The 21,372-nt window shown below is 43.1% G+C and overlaps 2 protein-coding genes across 4 annotated transcripts; one reads left to right on the top strand and one right to left on the bottom strand.

Moving 5' to 3' along the window:
- Positions 1-465: 465 nt before the first annotated feature.
- On the top strand, positions 466-9,335 carry LOC310862116 (T-box transcription factor TBX2b-like). The gene is made up of 7 exons (XM_083769852.1): positions 466-1,319; positions 1,705-1,972; positions 3,016-3,162; positions 3,556-3,632; positions 3,773-3,897; positions 5,166-5,656; positions 7,988-9,335. Exons 1-7 carry the CDS (start codon positions 991-993, stop codon positions 8,384-8,386), a joined length of 1,836 nt encoding a protein of 611 aa, XP_083625978.1. The 5' UTR covers positions 466-990; the 3' UTR covers positions 8,387-9,335.
- Positions 9,336-14,542: 5,207 nt separating this feature from the next.
- LOC310856719 (uncharacterized protein) lies at positions 14,543-20,888 on the bottom strand. Of its 3 annotated transcripts, XM_083762190.1 has the most exons (6): positions 20,494-20,888; positions 19,589-19,709; positions 18,953-19,106; positions 17,292-17,462; positions 17,025-17,205; positions 14,543-16,930 (listed from the first exon to the last, which is right to left on the bottom strand). In XM_083762190.1, the coding sequence occupies exons 4-6, from the start codon at positions 17,445-17,447 to the stop codon at positions 14,571-14,573; spliced, it is 2,697 nt and encodes an 898-aa protein (XP_083618316.1). In that variant the 5' UTR covers positions 17,448-17,462; positions 18,953-19,106; positions 19,589-19,709; positions 20,494-20,888; the 3' UTR covers positions 14,543-14,570. The 3 variants fall into 3 exon arrangements, with proteins under 3 accessions (XP_083618316.1, XP_083618317.1, XP_083618318.1); XM_083762191.1 differs by lacking the exon at positions 20,494-20,888 and having other exon boundaries at positions 19,589-19,801; XM_083762192.1 differs by lacking the exons at positions 18,953-19,106; positions 19,589-19,709; positions 20,494-20,888 and having other exon boundaries at positions 17,297-17,455.
- Positions 20,889-21,372: the final 484 nt, after the last annotated feature.

The raw sequence follows: 21,372 nt of genomic DNA, 5'->3' as shown, positions 1-21,372 counted from the left end.
TAGAGTGTGCTGGCCATATAAGGAGTTCCTCCCTGTCCCCAGTTAACCCCTGGGGGTCAAAAAACCTTAGGTTTTGTTTTTGACTCTCTATCCTGATTGGACGAAAGGCTGGGTCCCACAGCCAAAAACGAAACCTAAGGTTTTTTGAGTGAAATCACTGAATATACCTTAAAAAAAAAAAAAAAAAAATAGATATGTCACAATAGTGGCTATCTTTGGTTAAAACATTTTAGTGGGCCTAATAAATCAGAAAAGGGCCGAATTGTAAGCTATACTTTCCTTTTTTCTTCTTCCTTTTAATTTTCTTTAATTTAGAAATAAATAATTGTTAGAATCATCACATTAAATGAGTATATAGACCTATTTTAAAGTGTCTATATTATGTTATGAATATACAGCAGGCATGATGTCACATATTCTTTTGAGTAGCCTATAATCAATGTTATTCCTTTATTACACTCGGGCTGGTCGAACTAAATGAAATGTGACTTCTGGCGTCCCCCTATAATTAACACAACTACCATAGTTTGTTCAAATGAAACAGGCAGTAACCACGCCCATCGCGCTCCTGGTTAACCAGACGATAAAATCAGCAGTCAATGGAATTTGACAGTAGCCAGACTACTGTAGCCTAGAATGAGTTAGGGAAAGGCTAAAAAAGGTTTTCAGTTGATTGGTTATCATAACTGAATCTTTTTGCTCTCCAAATACCGGTATATATGCGCGTAAACAGCCTTCAACTTGCTGCCATAATTCCCATGCATTAGACACTAGAAAGCTGTCTTGCCCATGAGTAAAAGTATCCTCGAGTTTCTTGTAGATGCCAGTTCCTCGGTGTAAAGGATCTCTCTGTGAGTGTGTACATGGATCTGAGGCGCTTCTGAGCTTCTATGGACAAGTTAGCCTATAACTCCATAGCATAGCCACGATTGGAGTGACCGGCCGCGCGCACGGATGAGAAACCCAATATAGACTGCACGGGTCTCGGTCATGATGGCATATCACCCAATCCACGTCCACGGGTCGACCGGGTATTCGATGTCATCTTTCCTGGCTCAGCCTTCGTTTTTTCCTGCACTGACGTTTCCTCCAAGCGCCCTTATTACCCAGCCTGTGGCGGACAGGACGGAATGTGAAGCCGCAGACGCAAGGCGATGCGCTGCTTTGGGACATCGCTGTGGACCCTTTAAAAGTTTGTGGCCAGAACTTCCAGAAGACGAAGTGGACGAGGATGAGCTGAACGTCTCGCTGGATTCAAAGGATTTGTGGAATGAATTCTACAAAATGGGAACAGAGATGGTCATCACGAAATCTGGAAGGTAAAGATGTCCAAGATTCCTAGTATAGACAAATGTATTCAAGTGACACATAGCTTTCTATACTCATCTAAACTTTCAAAAGCAGACCCAAAGTAATGTATCAATCTTAATCCTGATTCCTAAAGCCTTGTAATGTTTGTCTGTTAATTAATAATACGTATTATGTAATAATGAGTTACCCCCCCATTATTATTGACTGATTTTTTTTCATTCTTTTTGTTTTCCATTTGGTTGTAATTATTTTTATTTAGCCTAACTTTTACCGTGGATCCCCACTGCTGTGGATCCAAATAAACAATTCAATTGTTTAATGGTTTATTTAGGCCTATAAATGGCCTATACCGTTAATATAATAGCCTATACATGCTTTTATTCTGTTCTACAGGAGAATGTTTCCTCCTTTCAAAGTTCGCGTCAGTGGCCTGGATAAGAAAGCAAAGTACATTCTACTAATGGACATCGTCGCCGCTGATGACTGTCGCTATAAGTTCCATAACTCCCACTGGGTGGTTGCTGGCAAGGCAGACCCGGAGATGCCCAGACGGATGTACATCCACCCCGACAGTCCTTCCAAAGGGGAGCAGTGGATGACCAAGCCAGTTGCTTTTCATAAACTCAAATTAACCAATAATATTTCGGACAAGCATGGATTTGTAAGTGTAATGATGACACTGTCGCTGTCCATGGTGCTGAAATCTTGTGTGCGTGTATACATGGTTTGTGCTGTGAGTGTGCATGTGCCCAGGGGCATGCTGCAGGCAATGTTTTGTTTACCTTTGTGTGTATGTTTTAACTATAATCAGACTACATTAAGATGTAGGGTATGTAGGGTTAGTCATATTTTAGCAATATTGTTCAAAGTATATATATTCTGATAGTATTGCCAGAGTGATTGTTCAGGGGTCTCACTGTCTCTCCAGCCCTTTGATGACAGGAGAATATACATTTTCAGGTAGGTGATACAATCCCAGCCAATCAGGACTTAGGAGTAGTGTAGAGCGTATAGGCCAGTAGCCTATAGCAGTGGTTCCCAAAGTGCGGTCCGGGGCCTTGAGGGAGTTCCAGGGGGTCCCCCAGCTAAATGATAGTTTGGAACCAAATGGACCCTTATGGGTCTGTAACTTTGTGTTATCACTTTGTTTAATCTGTATCCTGACTCTCTACCTTGATTGGATAAGATTGTTATTCAGACTTGAAAATGCATTTTTACGTTTTTATAAAGAGCTGGAGACTCCTGTTACTGAACAAACACTCTAGCAATGAGTGCTATCAGAATATAGAGCTATTTAACACTTATTTTAACAAAATAAAATACCTTTAATTAACTATATGGCCTACATGTTTTGCACAAATGCTTTGAACAATGTAAGGCTTGTTTTAAAGCGATATGAGGTGAAGATTTAATGGGTTTATTTAGGACCATGATGCAACAGCATGCTTTTCTGAACCTGGATTGTGCCCCGCAGGGGACTGTATACAGTTTCTACAGCATTATGGGGTTTGGGGGGTGGGGGTTGCCATGTGCTCTGTCTGGCCCCAGGGCTTTCTAACTTGCTCCGCCAGTTTGTATATGTTGTTTTCTTCTTTACCGTTTTAGAAATATCGTTTCTTTATGCCACAACATGCCACAATCACCACTGTCTCCACGCTGAAGGACAATGATGTGATGCATTGTGGTCTCTCTCTAATTTTGCAGACAATTCTGAATTCGATGCATAAATATCAGCCCAGGTTTCACATTGTGAGAGCCAATGACGTCATGAAGCTGCCCTGCTGTAACTTCCGGACGTACGTCTTCCCCGAGACAGAGTTCATTGCGGTCACGGCGTATCAGAATGATAAGGTAAACTTTAACCCATTTTGACCTGAGATCAGATTCTAAAAATGTCTTCTACATCCTGACAGTTTTCTGAAAATGTTTCTGTCAGTCGTTTTTCCCCCCCAAAAATAGCAGACCTACAAGCTCGTAGCGCGCCACTCGGTGGCGCGCTATGAGCTTGTAGATCTGCTATTTTTCAATAGATAAAGCAAAGAAATAGTTGCAGGAAAGTACAAACATTTTTTTAAGTATGGTTACTATACTTTACCCAGAGGCTTTATTCTCTGCAACAAACAAGAGCCTTATATGGACAACGACATGAATTCACTTGCTGTATAGCCTAGAAAATCCAAACACCTTTCAACCTTTTACATAATATGCACAATGACAGCCATATCTTTTCCCCTTCTTCTGCAGATTACACAGCTAAAAATTGATAACAATCCTTTTGCTAAAGGATTCAGAGACACGGGGAATGGCAGGCGAGAAAAAAGGTAGGCTGCTACATAGCCTGTGCGCAAATGAGCCACTTGTTTGGCAGCCAGGATGCATATTAAACAGATTTATCTCATTCCTACCACACTATAATATTGATGCACACAGGTGGATTTACTAATCAATTGTTGATTTACAGGAAGCACCTAAACCATCTGTCGCTGCACAAGGAATATGAGGAAGGCGCAGACTCTGACGAGTCCAGTGAACATCCAGGTTCCAGGGTTCATTCTCCACTTGATGTATCTAACCCTGCAAATCAAGGTAGTAACACCCGATAGCTTTTGATAATGACAATGCATAAATAACGTAGTCCTGAACTAATACATACATGAATGCTGAAAGTGTTCATGTATAAGTGGGTTTCACTTTCAGGCTATACTATTCTTCTTTTTCTGCACCTAGATAGTGTCTGGCTTTGTAAAAAGCATTGATTTGGGGAAAATGGCCTATACATAAAAACAGCCTTTGGGTATACTTCATTCTTACACTGTGCAGGAGGATGCTGAACGTACACCAGTCTTAGTAGTGGTGCCAGCTCACAACAGAAACATCTAAAGAGATAAGTCTTAACCCATTCTGACCGGAGATCAGATTCATACGAGGTTTCCACTGGACACACACTGGTCTGATGAACCCATTCTGACCTGAGATCAGATTCTAAAAAATGTCAGTCGCTCTTCGATTAAAAAAAAATAGCAGACCTACAAGCTCGTATCGCGCCACTCGGTGGCGCGATATGAGCTTGTAGATCTGCTAAATGAGTGGCCGCACACTATAGCTAAAGTGCTGATTATTTATTAGGATGCAGAGTAGGAACCAACGTTTTGGCAGATGCAACTGCCTTCTTCTTGATATACCCTGAAGCTCTCAATACTGCAGCTCGCAATACTACAACATAACCTTTCTTATCCATTCTATCACATGGCAGTGTCGCTTGCCAAAAAGTACAGATTTTCAGCCAACCAAAAAGTAATGTGTTTACTTTATTTCAGTTAGTCATGAGCACCCTTACTTCCCAAGTTAATTCTTCTACATTTTCAGTGCGGGAGATGGCTTAATTACATGGTTTCGACATTTACTCCATTTTAGATCATGATAGTTAACATAGATAACGTAGAAACGTTAACTTGATAGCTGAATTAGATAATTTGATATTATTTAAAGATTGGTTAGATTGAGGCTTTTTGTAGAATTATAACCACATGATAAAATTTGAGAGTAGATATGTCTGAATGAAGACCAGAAGCCTAGTATCTTGGTTAAGGGGGATTCTCCTTTGGCTGAGCTATAGATATGTGGATTCCTGTGGAAGATCTGGGTTTGAATGCAGGTGGTTTCAATTCCAAGCTCTGTTTCTATTGGTATTGCATGATTGTAAAAGAAGAACACTACCGGTACACGTTATAGTTGAGCTTCAGGGCAATGAAGCCGCAGTCAGTAATTTGAATGCTCTTCTAATGTCATTGTTCACTTGTGATTAATCTAATTTCAGATATGTATTTGAAAAGTAATGTATTATCTTTCTTCAGATGAGAAAAACAGCGACATTGGACAGGATGTTGAGCCCCAAGATACTGTAACCTGTTCATATCCTTTGAGCCAAAAGGGCAAGGAAACACCAAGGAACAATTCAGACCTCAGGAACAGTGACTATGGGTCAAGGGAAGAACAAAATATGTTCAGACATAAGCACCACACTATGAAAAAGTTCCAGAAGAGGGATTTAAATACAGAAATACAAGATGGAATTGTGCCAACAGAGAGCCCACCACCATTTAGTTCTTGTTACCTACAGCGCTTGGCGATCCAGGACTTCCAAAGTCAACAGTTTTTAAGGCCATTGAATTCTGGACAGAGTGGTTCAGTGGTTCCAGAATCGTTGTCCGCTGTTGGTAAGGGACACCTGTTTGGCTATCTGTCAGGAGCAAATGGACTTGAGAACAAATGCTTACCTTCTCAAAGCATCAGCTATTCGAGTTCCTTCCTGTTCCACCTGTCGCAGCACATTTTGGCGTCTCAGGTAGGCTTGCCTTGAAGAAAGACAAAAGTACTTTTAATTAACCATAGTGTAGTATAAGCTAACTAAGCAGTTAACACAACAGTGTAAAAGCGCCACTTTACCCATTTTCTTTACTTTACCCAATCTTCATATAATTCAGGGGTCCCCAAACTACGGCCCGCGGGCCGTATATGGCCCGCCATGTCATTTTATGTGGCCCGCCTGCCTCAAGCAAAAAAAATAATAATATAGGATTTTTTTTTTTTTTTTTTGCGGCTTACGCCTTTTATTGATTTTTTAAGGGACAGATAGTAGGCTGACAGGAAACGGGAGAGAGATGGGGGGATGACATGCGGTAAAGGCCGTGTCGGGTTCGGGAGTCGAACCCGCGGCACACCGCGACTGGATCACCAGTCCGGTGCCCAGACCGTTACGCTACGGCCTGGGCAATATAGGATTTTATTTTATTTTTTCATTAGCACTGGATGAGAGCAAATAATTAGATTAATAAATTAAGATTAATTTGTATTATTGCTCTTGTATTGCTATTGGAGACACTGGGGAGGCACTGGGGGGACACTGGGGAGGCACTCAGGGGGACACTGGGGAGGCACTGAGGGGACACTGGGGAGGCACTGGGGAGGCAATCAGGGAGGCACTGGGGAGACACTGGGGAGGCACTCAGGGGGACACTGGGAGGCACTGGGGAGACACTGGGGAGGCACTGGGGAGACACTGGGGAGGCAACTCAGGGGGACACTGGGAGGCACTGGGGAGACACTCAGGAGGACACTGGGGAGGCACTGGGGAGACACTGGGGAGGCACTGGGGAGGCACTGGGGAGACACTCAGGAGGACACTGGGGAGACACTGGGGAGGCACTGGGGAGACACTAGGGAGGCACTGGGGAGGCACTCAGGGGGACACTGGGAGACACTGGGGAGGCACTCGGGGGGGGGGGGGCACTGGGGAGACACTCGGGGAGGCACTGGGGAGGCATTCAGGGGGACACTGGGAGGCACTGGGGAGGCACTGGGGAGACACTAGGGAGGCACTGGGGAGGCACTCAGGGGGACACTGGGAGACACTGGGGAGGCACTCGGGGGGGGGGGGCACTGGGGAGACACTCGGGGAGGCACTGGGGAGGCATTCAGGGGGACACTGGGAGGCACTGGGGAGGCACTGGGGAGACACTAGGGAGGCACTGGGGAGGCACTCAGGGGGACACTGGGAGACACTGGGGAGGCACTTGGGGGGGGGGCACTGGGGAGACACTCGGGGAGGCACTGGGGAGGCATTCAGGGGGACACTGGGAGGCACTGGGGAGGCACTGGGGAGACACTGGGGAGACACTCAGGGGGACACTGGGAGGCACTGGGGAGGCACTCGGGGGGGGGGCACTGGGGAGACACTCAGGGAGGCACTCAGGGAGGCACTCAGGGGGACACTGGGAGGCACTGGGGACACTGGGGAGGCACTGGGGAGACACTGGGGAGACACTGGGGAGACACTCAGGGAGGCACTGGGGAGACACTGGGGAGACACTGGGGAGGCACTGGGGAGACACTGGGGAGATACTGGGGAGACACTGGGGAGACACTGGGGAGGCACTGGGGAGACACTGGGGAGACACTGGGGAGACACTCAGGGAGGCACTGGGGAGGCACTCAGGGGGACACTGGGGGGCACTGGGGAGACACTGGGGAGACACTGGGGAGGCACTGGGGAGACACTGGGGAGGCACTGGGGAGACACTGGTGAGGCACTCGGGGGGACACTGGGGAGACACTGGGGAGGCACTCAGGGGGACACTGTGGAGGCACTTTGCAGACACTGGGCAGACACTGCAGGGCAGACACTGGGGTGGCACTTGGGGAGGCACTGGACATTTCATATCACACACACCATGATTCACTAGGCCCCTGGCCTAAAAAAAAAACAGCTTGGCATAGCGCGATTTATTTCAAGCATGGCACCCTGGCACTGCTGCATGTACAGTACATGCACTATGCAGCCCTGTAGTGCTGCATGTACAGTACATGCACTATGCAGCCCTGTAGTGCTGCATGTACAGTACGTGCACTGGTTATTAATATTTGGTTATGTGTGGCTTTCTGGAGAAAAAAAAAATGTTTACGTTTAGGCACCCCTGCGATCGTCACACTTTTTCTGTTATAAACTGACCCCGGCCCCCATCAGAGAAGGGAAAAGTTATGTGGCCCTCACAGGAAAAAGTTTGGGGACCCCTGATATAATTGGTCCTCTCTAATTTGCTCATTAATACGATAGCACCATTTCAGTTTTTTTCCCCAATTGACAATAGATTTTATGTTGTTTTATATTTTCTTTCAGGGAATTCCGGGGACACCTTTTGGAGGATTCTTCCCATATCCATACAACTATATGGCAGCGGCGTCCACAATGGCCCCAGCACTGCTCACCTCTTCAGCAACCTCCGGCCTGTACAGGAACGCCAGGCTCGGCACCTCTCCATCAAGCTTGCGATTCAACCCTTATCAGATCCCCACCTCTACTGCACCAAGCAATCATTTTCCCAGCACTAACAGACTGTCTGGCAAATTAAAAGCAGGATCTGTGTTGTTCAAATCAGACAGCACAGACTCGGTTCCGGTGTCTGACTGTCACAATAATGGGATCAACAAGATTTTGTCACCTAAAACTCTGATAAACGTTTCTACTAATGAGCTGCAAAGTATAGTGGATTTGAGAAAACAAACATGCCACCCATAAAATCATGTGACGAATAAAACAATTCACAAATAATTTCACCTAAAATGATCTAGTATGACTGTGTAGCTGCAGTTATTTTTTATATATATATATTAAATATATACTGCCACTAAGGAAACAAAATCTAATTGTAAATGGTTAAAATATATAGAATATTTTTGGGTAGTAAATGCTCTGCAACACTCAAATTGTGTAAATATGCAATAAACTTAAAGATTAATAATACATAACTTATATTAATTTATTTTGTATTTACATTCATATAGATATGTAGTGTTCTTTTAACACGTGAAGATGTGATTTCTACCAATTACATGCCCGAAAAGTAGGGACTGCCACCTGTAATGAGCATCATGTAAGTCAGCAAACGGGCACAATGGGGCTGGGTGGGCCAAATAGCTATATATTCCCATATGTCTATAAACTAGAGTTAGATGCTCCCCATCTCTCTCCAGTTATGAGGATATTAATTTTCAGTTCGGGATAGCAATTTCATCCAATCAGGAGATGGAACTACAGGAAAAAAGGAGGATACAGGAAAAAACAAGTGAAATTGGAACAAGTGATGAAATATATATATTTAATCAGCCAACCAGGTGGACGGGGACGGATTAACCCCCACGAGGGCCCCTGGGCCGGAATTGTTTTGGGGGGCCCCGATTTCGGGTTTTTTCTTTCTTTTTATTAATCTTTTTTACCTACATTTCACACAATCAACAGCCGATGAAGGTACCCAGGAGCCATTTTCAGGGCCTCAAACCCAGTAATATGCAGTCCAGTTTCCATGATGGCCCTCTGAGAGCCAAGGGCCCCTGGGCTTTAATTGCAATTTTCACAAAGATTCTGGCCTTCACTAATGTTTTCTTAACTTTGATGCCTTTTGATGCTTTCCAGAGGGTCCACAGCAAAATTAGGAACAATTAAACCCTATTTTATACTTTGTTTGAAAATAGCGCCAATCTACATATACATGTAAATGTTGGGGTCTTTGATATGACAATGTTGAGAAACACTGCTTTAGAGGTTTTTAACCAACTTGAAAATTACAATTATGCATTAGATTTTTTAAGAAGAAACTTACGAATAATATTAGTGAATGATTCTTTTTAGGTGGAGTTCTGTTTTGCCTGGCACCAAAGAAGGAAAATATTTTTATTTATTTTTTAGTTCTTGAGGCGCATTGATATGCTTTCCCTGAATAGCCTGCCTTAGAGTCTAAATTAATTTAAGTGAAACCATGTGAAAATGTTGTCTTAAAATTATACCCGTGGCTGTTTTTCTTCCTGGTGTTGCGTGACAATACCTCACTACTGCAACATTCTTCACTCTTGTCATCTCTCAAGTCCATTGAAGCCGACAGTCAACAGCTCTGTAAGACCGGGAGGCCCATGGACCTAATGAGGTTGATTCTGATGTGATGGTTTTGGACAGCGATCCTCCATTCTCTCTAGACACTGCTTCCCCCTCCTGCAACATGTGACTCATTAAAGTTCTTCACAATTACACTTTCATGTCAGATTCTTCTGTTAACGTGCATTTGTAGCCAGCTAGCCACACATCATTGCATAAGCAGTCATAAATAACACCAGGTTTTGCAATGTGTCAATGTTTCTGTGTAGAGAACAATGCGCTCTTGACATTGCACTTTGGTTTACCGTGACAGTCTGACAGACTATATTCAGAGCATGCAACTAAGTTGCCGTTTCGACAGGCCAATTACGCCCTGTATACTTAGTTGACCGAAGTCCCCCAGGGGTATATACTAGACCCCGACCTGTTATCCCTCCAGTCTACACTAAATATCTTACCTGGCTGGAAATGATGTCACACTTACTTGCATGATCTATTTTTGTGAATGTTTGTCCCAGAATATCTATATTAATTTAAGGTTGATGTGGTTAAAGCACATTCATTAATTGATGACAGAGAGTTCCGTTTGAATATGGATAGTCACTGCCCACGAGTGTGATGTGATGTGTTTATGTGTCTGTGTGCAGGTAAGTGTTCATGTGTCCTGCTGACACATGAACACTTCTAGCACTTGCAATATTTAATTGCAAGTGCGAGATCATAATAACAGCTAGAGTCTAGCATAAACTCTGGTCATACAGTAAATAAGAGTGCAGAGAAAAATGTGTCTCAAAGTCAAGACAACACACTATCTAAAAAGCATTAACATTTAGGGTGACAAAACCTTTGAGACCTTAAGACTATGGCGGAAAGACTGGACTGGACTGAGTGCAGTTCTGATTGAAATGGGAAGTTTATTCCAGTTTGGGAGATAGGAGGGAGAAACGTCTAGGATGCATTGTCCTGCAGTGTTTTATGCCATCAAGTGATATGGACTTGCACATCATTAGGCTGCAAATAACACCTGGCCATTAGTCAGTTTGCATCTGGACATTCTGCACTTTGTAACACTTTACAGTACCATTAACATCAGCACCATGTCACGGCTTGAGAGGATGGTGGCTCTAAAGTATGGGTGCGGGTGGAGCAGTAAGGATTCAATCTGATATGTTCAGTAATAACTGATAATGTGCCATTCTTCTGGAGGAACGTGTTGTACTCATTACGGTTGGAATCCATATGGGACTGGGGTCAGGCAGGTCAGCTGCAGATTTGCGTCAGTGTCCTTGGCTGGAGCCACAGTCCAGCAGTTGTTTGGGTTTGTGTCAAGTCAGCTTAAGCATCAAGGTGCCCAGATTCACAACCTCCGTATACAGTATATAATTAAAGCCGTCATTGCTTTAATTATATACTGACCCTCAACCCTCCAATCTAATCTGGTGAAGTGTTGTTCCTATATATCCAAGACATACTAGGAAAGAACAAATAGATGGTAGAATGATTCAGGGATGTGAGTGATTTGATCCTGGCTATAGTGCTCCAGCACAAAAATAGATTTGCTGCTAAACTATAAATAATAGACCACTTTTGAGATTAGTTCATTTGGTTACATCATGGATGTAGATTTGGGGGAAGTACTAATGTCCATTAAGCCAGGCATTCCCTTGGCTGCACAAAATGCCAAAAGGCTAAACTGACATTCCTTCATGATTGGTGAGTGAATGGCATTTCACAGTATAGACCAAATAATTCTGACATCACCACAATAACAAATTTACCTCCGGGTACACATAGAAATACTGTATAACCATATATATGATGGTATAACAACGTATATATTTTTTGTCTCATTTGTTTAGTTGGCTTCTCTTTCATTCACCACTAGTCATATTTGTGCAAAAATATAGAAACTTCTTAAGGGTTCACAAACATTCAACCATCACTGAATCTCAGAAAGGCTAAATGACTAGAGCAGAATTATTAAGCATTCTCCCCCCCAAAAAAGAGTTGGAGTTATGGCAAAACTTTACTTAACCTAGATGACAGGTTGCAAAGGGACAAGGAGGGAGATGACCTTCTAAACATGTACACAGGTTACACAGACTCTGGGATATGACAGGTAGTGAGTGCTTCATTGTGACAGAAGGTCATGTCACTTTGGATATAGACACACCACTTGAATACACTCTTTAAGGGCTAAACCACACTGACAGGCGTCATTCTCTCAAACACTGAAGAGTGAAGACACTTCAAGACAGACCATTTCCCAACTGACAAGGGGTGGTCAAAGAGTTCCAAGACTAAAGCCCCCACTTCAAATTATTGTGTGTATATACTATATACTACATATATCATACAACATTATGAGCTGTCACTTGTAATATCCATAACGACCATATTTGGAAGTAATGTGGCAAAGTCAGACAGATAGGCCAGGGTTAAAGAGGTCCATTTTATTCCTCGATCAAATCGTTTTGTATACACCTCAGCACAGCTCAGTGCCTCCACAGCACTCCAATAGACAAAAGAAAATGTATCAATCAACACTTCTGTGTAAACAAGGACATGCTGATCAAGAAACTTACTTTAGTACAGCAAAACAAAAATGTTCACAAATCAGTCTGTTTTGTGTGCATAACCAATTTCTAAGGTTGAAGAGGAAAGCCATTCTACAGTAGTTAAAACAAATCATGTGGACCTTGTACTTAAAAGAAAACACAGGTAAAGATGAGAAACAGCTAGGTTATCAAACATGACATTCCTTTGAATTTGTGTTGATGAGTCAAACAAACATGGGCTCCTCTATAAGAAAAGACAAATGAATGCAACTCAAGCCACCTAGTCGCATGGAGGAGTAAATATATTTACATAGAAAGAATTGGGGCCCGCTGGCATAGCAGTCCAGGCGCATACCACATATAAGCACATGCCTGTGTCGCGGGTACGAATCCAATTACAGACCTTTTCTGTGTGTCCTTCCCAGTCTCTCTCCATTTCCTGTCTATCTGCACTCCTGTCCCATCAATAAAAGGCAGAAAAGCACAAGAAAGAAAGAAACAACAATGTAAAGAATTCCTGCAAAGTTCTATGTGAATGTATTTAATTTGACCTGACCTTCTAAAATGAAGCTTATTATTGTAAGGCTCACTAACACTTGGGTAGTGTCATAGCTTACAATACAATACACAGAGCACTGTGGATATCTATAGCAGGAGAGTCAAGGAAAGTGACATGTTGCAGGTGTCAGTTTGATGTCCTCATACACTTTGCTAAACCTCTTATCTTCTCACCCCTTGTGCTGGACAACTCACGGGGCCTATATGGGCAGTAAAAGTCAAATCTCATGGAAAGCCTCAAGGACACGGCTCTGGAGACGGTTCTTAATCAACAGCTCATCTCCACATGGACATTCGAGAAGAAACAACTGAAGCGATGAGACAGGTCGGTTGAAGATATACAAAAGGATAAAATAGGTGTACAATCTTAAATGTTATTGGCAGTGTGATACTGTAGCCAGCCTATCATTGAAGTCTTTATAGTTCCAAACACAGGGGAAAAAAACAAATAAAACAATGTATTAGGAAGCTATAACTACATTTGGGTTAAAGTAGGCCTAAATGTAAAGGTCTGTACTATGGCATCCCACATGGAACACACAGAATATAGCGCACATTATATATATATATATATATATACACATACGGTATATATGTATATAAAATATATGCACATTGCAAGCTTCCGTTCAATTCTTAAACACTTATTTCCTATTTTATGGAATTCCTTTCTAAATGAAATTACTTTGAAAGAAATCTTTGATTTGTTTTTAATTAATGATTGTTTCCCCTTTTTGAGAGGGGGGGGGGGGGTCAATAATATTAAATGTAGGAAACAAAAAGATAAAATAAAAGGGACCCATAAAAATTGGTCTGTGACTCACAAATAGGTCCCGACCCACTGTTTGGGAAACAGTGGCCTACAGTATAAACTCAGTATGTGGTATGTAGTATGTAGTATAACTTTTGGTTCAGAAAGAAAATAGAATACATAAAACAAATTATGTGGTATGGTAATAAAATAAAATCTTGTAGGACTAATGATACTAGTGGTGCTTAAAGGACAACTTTTGTTTTAGGTTGTTATTAGAGAAACTAAAAGGTGAGTGTTAATTTTCTTTCATTTGCTGCTTTCTTTCGTTTTGGGGATTTTAGCAGTTTTTGACAGGGGGGCGGGGGCATTCGAGCATGGGGCAAAATATGTATTTTTTTACAAAATATTATGGCGATTTATTATTTTATTATTTACTATAGTCCTAATATACCCCAGGAAATTACATCTGGCCACAGAAGATCACAGGATCTACTGAATGTGATCTACCTACTGGGGGAAGGCTTATACTGTGTGTATAGGCTCAATATGTCAGTTTGTCACATTCAATAGATCCTGTTATCTAATGTGGTCAGATGTAATTTCTTGGGGTTTATTAGGACTATAGTAAATAATAAAAAAATCGCCATAATATTTAGCTCGAATTCATGCTCGAATGCCCCCGTCCCCCTGTCAAAAACTGCTAAAATACCCAAAACAAAAGAAAGCAGCAAATGAAAGAAAATTAACACTCACCTTTTAGTTTCTGTAATAAACCTAAAACATGAACCTTGGTTGAAAAAAACTAAAGTTGTCCTTTAACATGTGCAGAGGCATTGAAGGAAGAGTTACAACTACTTCATGGGGCCAGTCCAATGGCGGCCCCTGCTGGCATAGCAACGAGCAGTGTCTGTGATGGATAGCCTAGGTGCTCTTGGTGGATTGATAACAGGAGCTGTTGGAGGAGCTATATGGTGACGGTGAACGATGGCGACATGATGCAAGGGGCTGAGATGAGGCTGAGTGGAGTAGCCGAGTGTAGGTGAACAACAGGAATGCCTACTGTGTTCATAGAAACAAGCAGTGGGTTGGACAGTGTGCCGGGTGCTTTTGGTGGTTTGTTGGCCCGCCTGCCGGGTGCTTTTGGTGGTTTGCTCATAACGGGAGCTTTTTTAGCTTTTTTGGTTTTTTGGCCTCCATCATGTCCATCAGATTTTCGTTTTTTCTTTTCACCCTGTATCTTTTTTGACTCAGCTCCTCCATTCTGATTGCAGCTTTTTCGCTTGGCTCCACTCTGTCCAGGAAGTCGACTAGAAACTCTTTGTCGACCTGGTAGCTCCCACTTTTTACTGTCAGAAGAATCAAACTGCCCAACCGATATTAATCTCAGTGCTTTATGAAATCCCACTGGAGTCGGCATAGGATTCCTGTATCGTACACAGCTGAATACACCCTCCAGACAGTCCAGGGTGAACCTACCCGTTAGGACAAACGTATGTCCTTTAGTTAGCATCTCCTCCTGTATTGCCAGCATAGAGCGGGTCGCCATTTCAACCCCCGTTTGTATGGGTGTCAAATCATCAGTCGTCCCAATCGAAATTTTGCCGAACAGATCAACTATGCCGTTGAGGAAGACCTTGGCGTTCTCATACTCCGGAGTCTTTAGACTGCTCAGTGCCGTAACTGGATGGCGGAAGGACATCAGATCAAACCAACGACTGACCTGCTCTAGGAACCATGCTGTTGCTAAATGGGATTGGGGTCGTCCTTCTTTCTCCACCATGTGTTTCAGCCCAGCACTAGTTGAGGTGCTGAAAACATCCTTGGCAGGGCCAACTTTCATGTTTTCTAAAGTAGACTCAATGGATTTCCTGGACAGCTTTGGGGCTATTTTTAGTGCCGTCCCTTCCTGGAAGTTTACGAGATCCTTAATGGGCTCTAGTGACACTGTGTTAGATGGCAAATTCTCTTTTTCCACAACATCATCAGGAATTGTGATCACGTGGACAAGGGCATTCATCATGTTTGTTACCAGATGGGGGACATCAGGCATAAAATACAGCTGCCTGTCAGGCGTCACAGGATGTGGGACGGATGTGTTGCTGTGGTCCACCCCAAAAGCTCTCCACATGGCTTGGTTGGGGCCAGCCATGTCAGTGGTGACGTCGACGACATGCAGCCCAATGGCTTGGGCTCTCTGGATGATCTCTAGGATGATAGGTTTGTACACTTCGCCTTGGGTTAAATTGCCACTGTAGTGGTAAGCTACAATCTGTTGCCACTGTGTTGTTGTAGAGCCAGCCAACATGAAAACGCAAGCGTGTGTTGCTGGCCCAGTGTGACCTGGCAGAGTGACATCCCCATACTGCCGTCCTGAGCCCTTGTGTACTTCAACACTGGGAGTGAGGGCCATCTCGCCCAGCGTTAAAACGCACTCCCTTTCCAGTTCACTCATCCCCACTGCCTTAATTTTCAGAATGTCAAAGACCTCCTCTAAAATCCCTGGCTCAAATTTAACCCCTTGCATTCTCCTCTGCAGTGTCCTTATTGCAGGCAGAGGGATGTGCAGATCTTGGAGGGCCTTGTAGCCCGTTGGTCCTGCAGCAAACATGATTTGTAATGCCCTTTCGATGGTGCCATTACTCCACAACATTCCCTGTGTATTACCTCTGCCTAATGCCCTAATCTGGTCTTCGGAAAATACTTTGGACAATTTCCTATCCTTGCATTCCATTCTCTTTAGCAAAGCTGCCTTTTCTTTTCTTACTCTTTTTAATGTGCGCCGTGCCTTATTGGCCTCCCTCTGTGCTTTCTGAGTAGCCCTCTGTTGCTTTTCTAACATTAACTCCAGCTTTCTTAGATTCATCGTGCCGATTCCTGCCGGTTGTGCTCTTTTTTCTTTTTTCTCATCGATCAGAGGTTCTTCTCTGTCAGCTGTCGGTCTATCCTCGCTTGGAATTCCCGTTTCTGTCCCGTCATTGGTTAGAATTCCTGTTTCTGCCCTGTCCTCGCTTGGAATTCCCGGTTCTGTCCCGTCCTTGGTTGGAATTCCTGTTTCTGCCCTGTCCTCGCTTGGAATTCCTGTTTCTGCCCTGCCATGGGTTGGAATTCCTGTTTCTGCCCTGTCCTCGCTTGGAATTCCTGTTCCCGCCCCGTCCTTGGTTGGAATTCCTGTTTCTGCTGTGTCCTTCTGTGGAATTCCTGTTTCTGCTCGGTCCTTGCTTGGAATTCCTGTTGCTGCACTGTCCTTGCTTGGAATTTCTCTTTTCACTCTGCGCTTCCTTGGCATTTCTTCTTCACCTCTGTCCTTGCGTTCACATTTAATCTCTGAAATGGATGTAAAGAATAGAGGCCACATAGTTAGGATTAGAGGACACAATGTCAGTATGAAATATAACTGCAAATAGATGTTCCCATATACCTGTGCCAGCTGCAGCTGTGTAATTGTGCTCTCCAGGAACAGGTACACCGGTGGTTCTAACTGTAGGTGGCTTTCTTTTTTTCACTTTGGCACAATGTGCAAATAGAGTAGGGATTGCATCTTTCCTTAGCCTTTTCTTGCCCTTTTTTGTTGTTTTGAATTGATCTTCCTCAAAGTGTGCCTGTAGAGTAAACCTTTGTTTATTTTTTGATTATTGTACACAAACACTACACATCAACATTATTTAGTACAGTGTCCTCACATTACCTCACATAGCTTTCTGTTTTTGGTGACATCTTTCAAGTCCATTCGCTTCACTTTAATCAGCCATTTCTTCTTTCTTTCAGGATCTACTGGGAAGGCGTACATTTTCATTCCTTTCTCCGAGCGGCTGCTGCATCCGACCGCCTCACAACCACCCATGTTGCAAGAAGCTGTCTAGAAGGAAAGAATGAGCAGAGCCCAAGCATTGACTTTATTAAACCATTAAGAAGACATTCTACAAATGTCTTCTAAATCATGACATCTTTATGAAAAACCTATGTTTCTTATCAGTGGTTTTCAAACTATTTCATGTCAAGGACCTCAAAAATGATATGTATTTGGCCACCGACCCATCTCAAAATATGTTGTACCAGGGAACCCCCAGAAGAAGCAAAGATATGTGTTCTGTGATAGTATATATTATTATTATATTCAAAGATTTGCGCCACATTTTCATGACTTTTCAAAAATTGACGCGTTGTGAGCTTGTATATTGGCTATTTTCAGCAAGTGTAAAAACAGACATTACGATGGCATCAAGGCCCGCCAAAATACATTTTACACGACCAAATCAACTGTAGATTTAGTTTACTAAAATCATATAATATTTAGTCCACTAAAACTAGACTAACACTAAAATGCGTAACTAAATAGGTAACTAAAATGTGACTAAAACAAAATGAAAACTATTTAAGAGACTGACTAAAACAAAAATCAAAATTTGCTGTCAAAATCAACACTGGCTTATAGACCCAAGTGTCATTAGATTGTGTTTAGAGTTAATTATCTCATTATGTTAACGTATGCTTCATTGCATTTATAATCTATGCAGACTTCTAAATTGTACTAGTCCTGTCAACGTCTGTGTAGGTAATGATGATGACAGCGTTTATTTTAAATTCCTTTAAACCCAGTTTGTGTGACTCTGTTCACTCTAAAACAATAACAGTACCATTTGGTCAATAGGTGGCAGTGCAAGACCACACAGATCAGACCTGAGAGGCAGAGATGTGTAGGCACTGGGCAGACCGGAGGGGCGGGCGGAAGTGGCTCAGGGGTAGAGTGGCCGGATGGGAAACGCAAGGTTGCCAGTTCGAACCCCCAGAGTTAGCCTCGGTACCCAGGCATTTATTTTCGCTTGCTACAGCTGAAAAAATAAAAGCCTGGGGGAACTCATGACATTTCATGGTGTAGGAGTGGGAGTGAACTACAGTGTAGAGGGGCGTCACTCTTCCACTGTTTGCCACCAGGGAGTGTAGGGGGTAGGGGGGGCGCTTGGGCGGTGAACCAATATTTCTCAAGCGCTTGCTCCATGCGTGCCCGCCCCTCTAGACCAGAAAGTACGCTGGCTGGGCCAGGCTACCCCAGAGCTAGTGTCGAACTGTTCTTGAGCAAGACTGGACCCCTAATTGCTCCTGATGTGCAGGGTGCCTTGCATGGTTTCCTCTGTTAGCGGTGTGTGAATGGGTGAATGTAATACACAATCTGTGTATGTGTGCCTTGGATAAAGGCTCTATATAAATGCACCATTTAGCCGTTGCTAACAGTCAAAACCCAGCTTCTTTGTTGATGTAAAGAAATATTACAGTTACGTCTTGTGTGTGTATAAGTAATATTACTGCTATTGGCCCAATACTAAAAATCATTATAGAAGAGTGACATACCTCCTGTCTTGGAAGAGTGACAGAACTCGCCCTTCTGTCTCAGAAGAGGACAGGTGAGAATTGACCCGTAGCCTTGGACAGCTGGAGGCGGATCCACTAACCGAGGTTCGACTGGCACACTAAAGGTGTTCTTTTCTTCAGCCACTGGATGGACCTGTTAAGCAGTGGTGGAAAAAGTACTGAAATGTTTTACTCAAGTAAAAGTATCAATACTGCAATATAGATACAAGTAGAAGTCCCGTATTCAAAATGTACTCAAGTAAGAGTACAAAAGGATCAAGATAAAAATGTGTACACAATCTTTTGAAAATAGCTTATCTACAAGCACACAATGTGTCGCATCGCAACACTTGAGCTTATAGATCTGCTATTTTAAAATTGAAATTACAAATTACAAATTTCAAATTATTGTAGTGGAGTAAAAGTATTGGAAATTACTCAAAAAATTGTACAGTACTTAGTTACTTTGTGTTTTCATGGTTTTAAACAAACCAGGATAGTATAATAGTAACTGTGAATGCAATAATACCATACACATATAATCAAGATGTCATAAAATGGCTGCTGGAAATAACTGACAGAACACAAGTTGGCAGTTACTGTACAATACTTTAAACAGTTGTGTTGCATACATACCTAAAATTGCCAATATTGGCGCGGCTTGCGCCGCTCTCGATGAAAACAATGTGTTCACTCCTGCTTGTCACTCTGGCGCTGTTTTCTGCCCCCTCAATGAAGCAACTCTCCTTCAGCCTCTCTGAAACATGTGTAAAGAAAATTGGTGATAGGTTACCCTGCGCGGACTCAGTTCATTTGCATTGTATTATAGGTTCAAGATTAAGACTGGACTGAAACTTTAGAGTTGTTGTGGTTGTTGTTGACAGCACCGGAAGATTTAGAAGTGGGTGTTACATATAAATATGTCCGGGCTGCAGCTGCACGCTGCATTATCAGTTCCTATACTTGTAGACTACTGCAGCATGGCTTAGAGGGGCGTTGGACGTAGAATAGATTCACGCGTGGTCAAATGTAACCTGACGGGGCAGCAGAGAGTACACTGGGTTCCCCAGAGAGTACACTGGGTACTCTCTGCTGCCCCATCTGGCGAAGTCAGGTTAGGTCAAATGCTCATATCAAATCAATGGCCAATGAAGCCACCTGGTGGATAAAAAATGCTACTGCCGTATGCTACTGTACTAAGACAAAACAGCCCTTGATAATGCCATTCCCTAGTATTTTTTTTTTTTTGGGGTGGGGTATAATGGGTATTTTACTAACCAGAATGCTTTTAAGAACTGTATCATGTAGCCATTTTGTGTTGATTTACCAGAGGTGCAACTGGGCTTGCATTTGAGGCCCAACATTTGGAGCTAAATTCATGCTAACTTTGGGACTTCTTATCTACGCTTTAGTTCGGAGCTAAAGCGTAGACATGAGGTTCCGAACGAAGATAGTTTCATGCTTGTGTGAATACAATACTCCTTTTCAAGTCCTCTATATTTGTCTTGTAATTATTATTGTACAGACAGTGTTATGCATACTTAGCTAATGTTGTTACTCCCGTGGTTGGAATGGCGACGCGTCTCGGAATGGAATGCCACTGTGACTGTCTCAGTCTGTTCCCCTTTTGCCCTAAACGTCTCTGAGGCTAAATGACTTCAGATTAAAGTTTAAACTCTGTACCTTTTCACCAACTAAGTAGAGAATGGTTACGGGCCGGCCGGCCATAGAGTAAGACAACTCCGTTCACTGCATGGGGTCAGACTCGGTACAATGGCGGCTCTTCTACATAGAATTGTATTGGCGAATAGGGACACCGGAAGTTTACAGAATGCATTGGAGTCTATGGGCTCGCGCGAGTACATGAACCACGTGACCGGGCAGTTTTCTGCCCACTCAATGTCGCAACTCTACTGCGTAGAGTTTCCATAGAGTAGAGTCTGGCTCTGGTTTTTACAGACAGTAAACAAACATACAGTAAGTATATTATGAATGAGCACGAAGCCATGCACAGCACCACCCAACAACCAAGCTTCCTTGCAACCGCAGTACCCCAAGGACTGTATAAAGAGGACAGGAAGCGAAGACCGTACGGGTGCCGCCATGTTGCTACATGGTGCTCCATGGAAGGAAAGAAACATGCGCAGTTGAGACCAGGAAGTTGGACATGCATATGGCACAAATGGCCCAGCAGATGGCGTGAGGTGACTAAAGACCTTGCTGAATGTAGGGACGCTTGTAAAGTTGTTTCTCACTCTTCTGCTAGCCTATATGCTGAAGCCAGCTTGGCTCAGTGCTCACCATGAACGGACTGACTGAGACAGCCGTGTCATGATCAGTGGATTCAGTGCAACTATAATATCTATATAATAGAATAATCAATTAAGGGGACAAGAGTGAATCAAAACGTATGTTTAGGA

The sequence above is a fragment of the Protomyctophum parallelum genome, assembly GCF_964188405.1.
Source record: "Protomyctophum parallelum genome assembly, chromosome: 1".
NCBI lineage: Eukaryota > Metazoa > Chordata > Actinopteri > Myctophiformes > Myctophidae > Protomyctophum > Protomyctophum parallelum.
The sequence above is the reverse complement of the archived record's forward strand: the minus strand, read 5'-3'. Positions and strand labels throughout refer to the sequence as shown.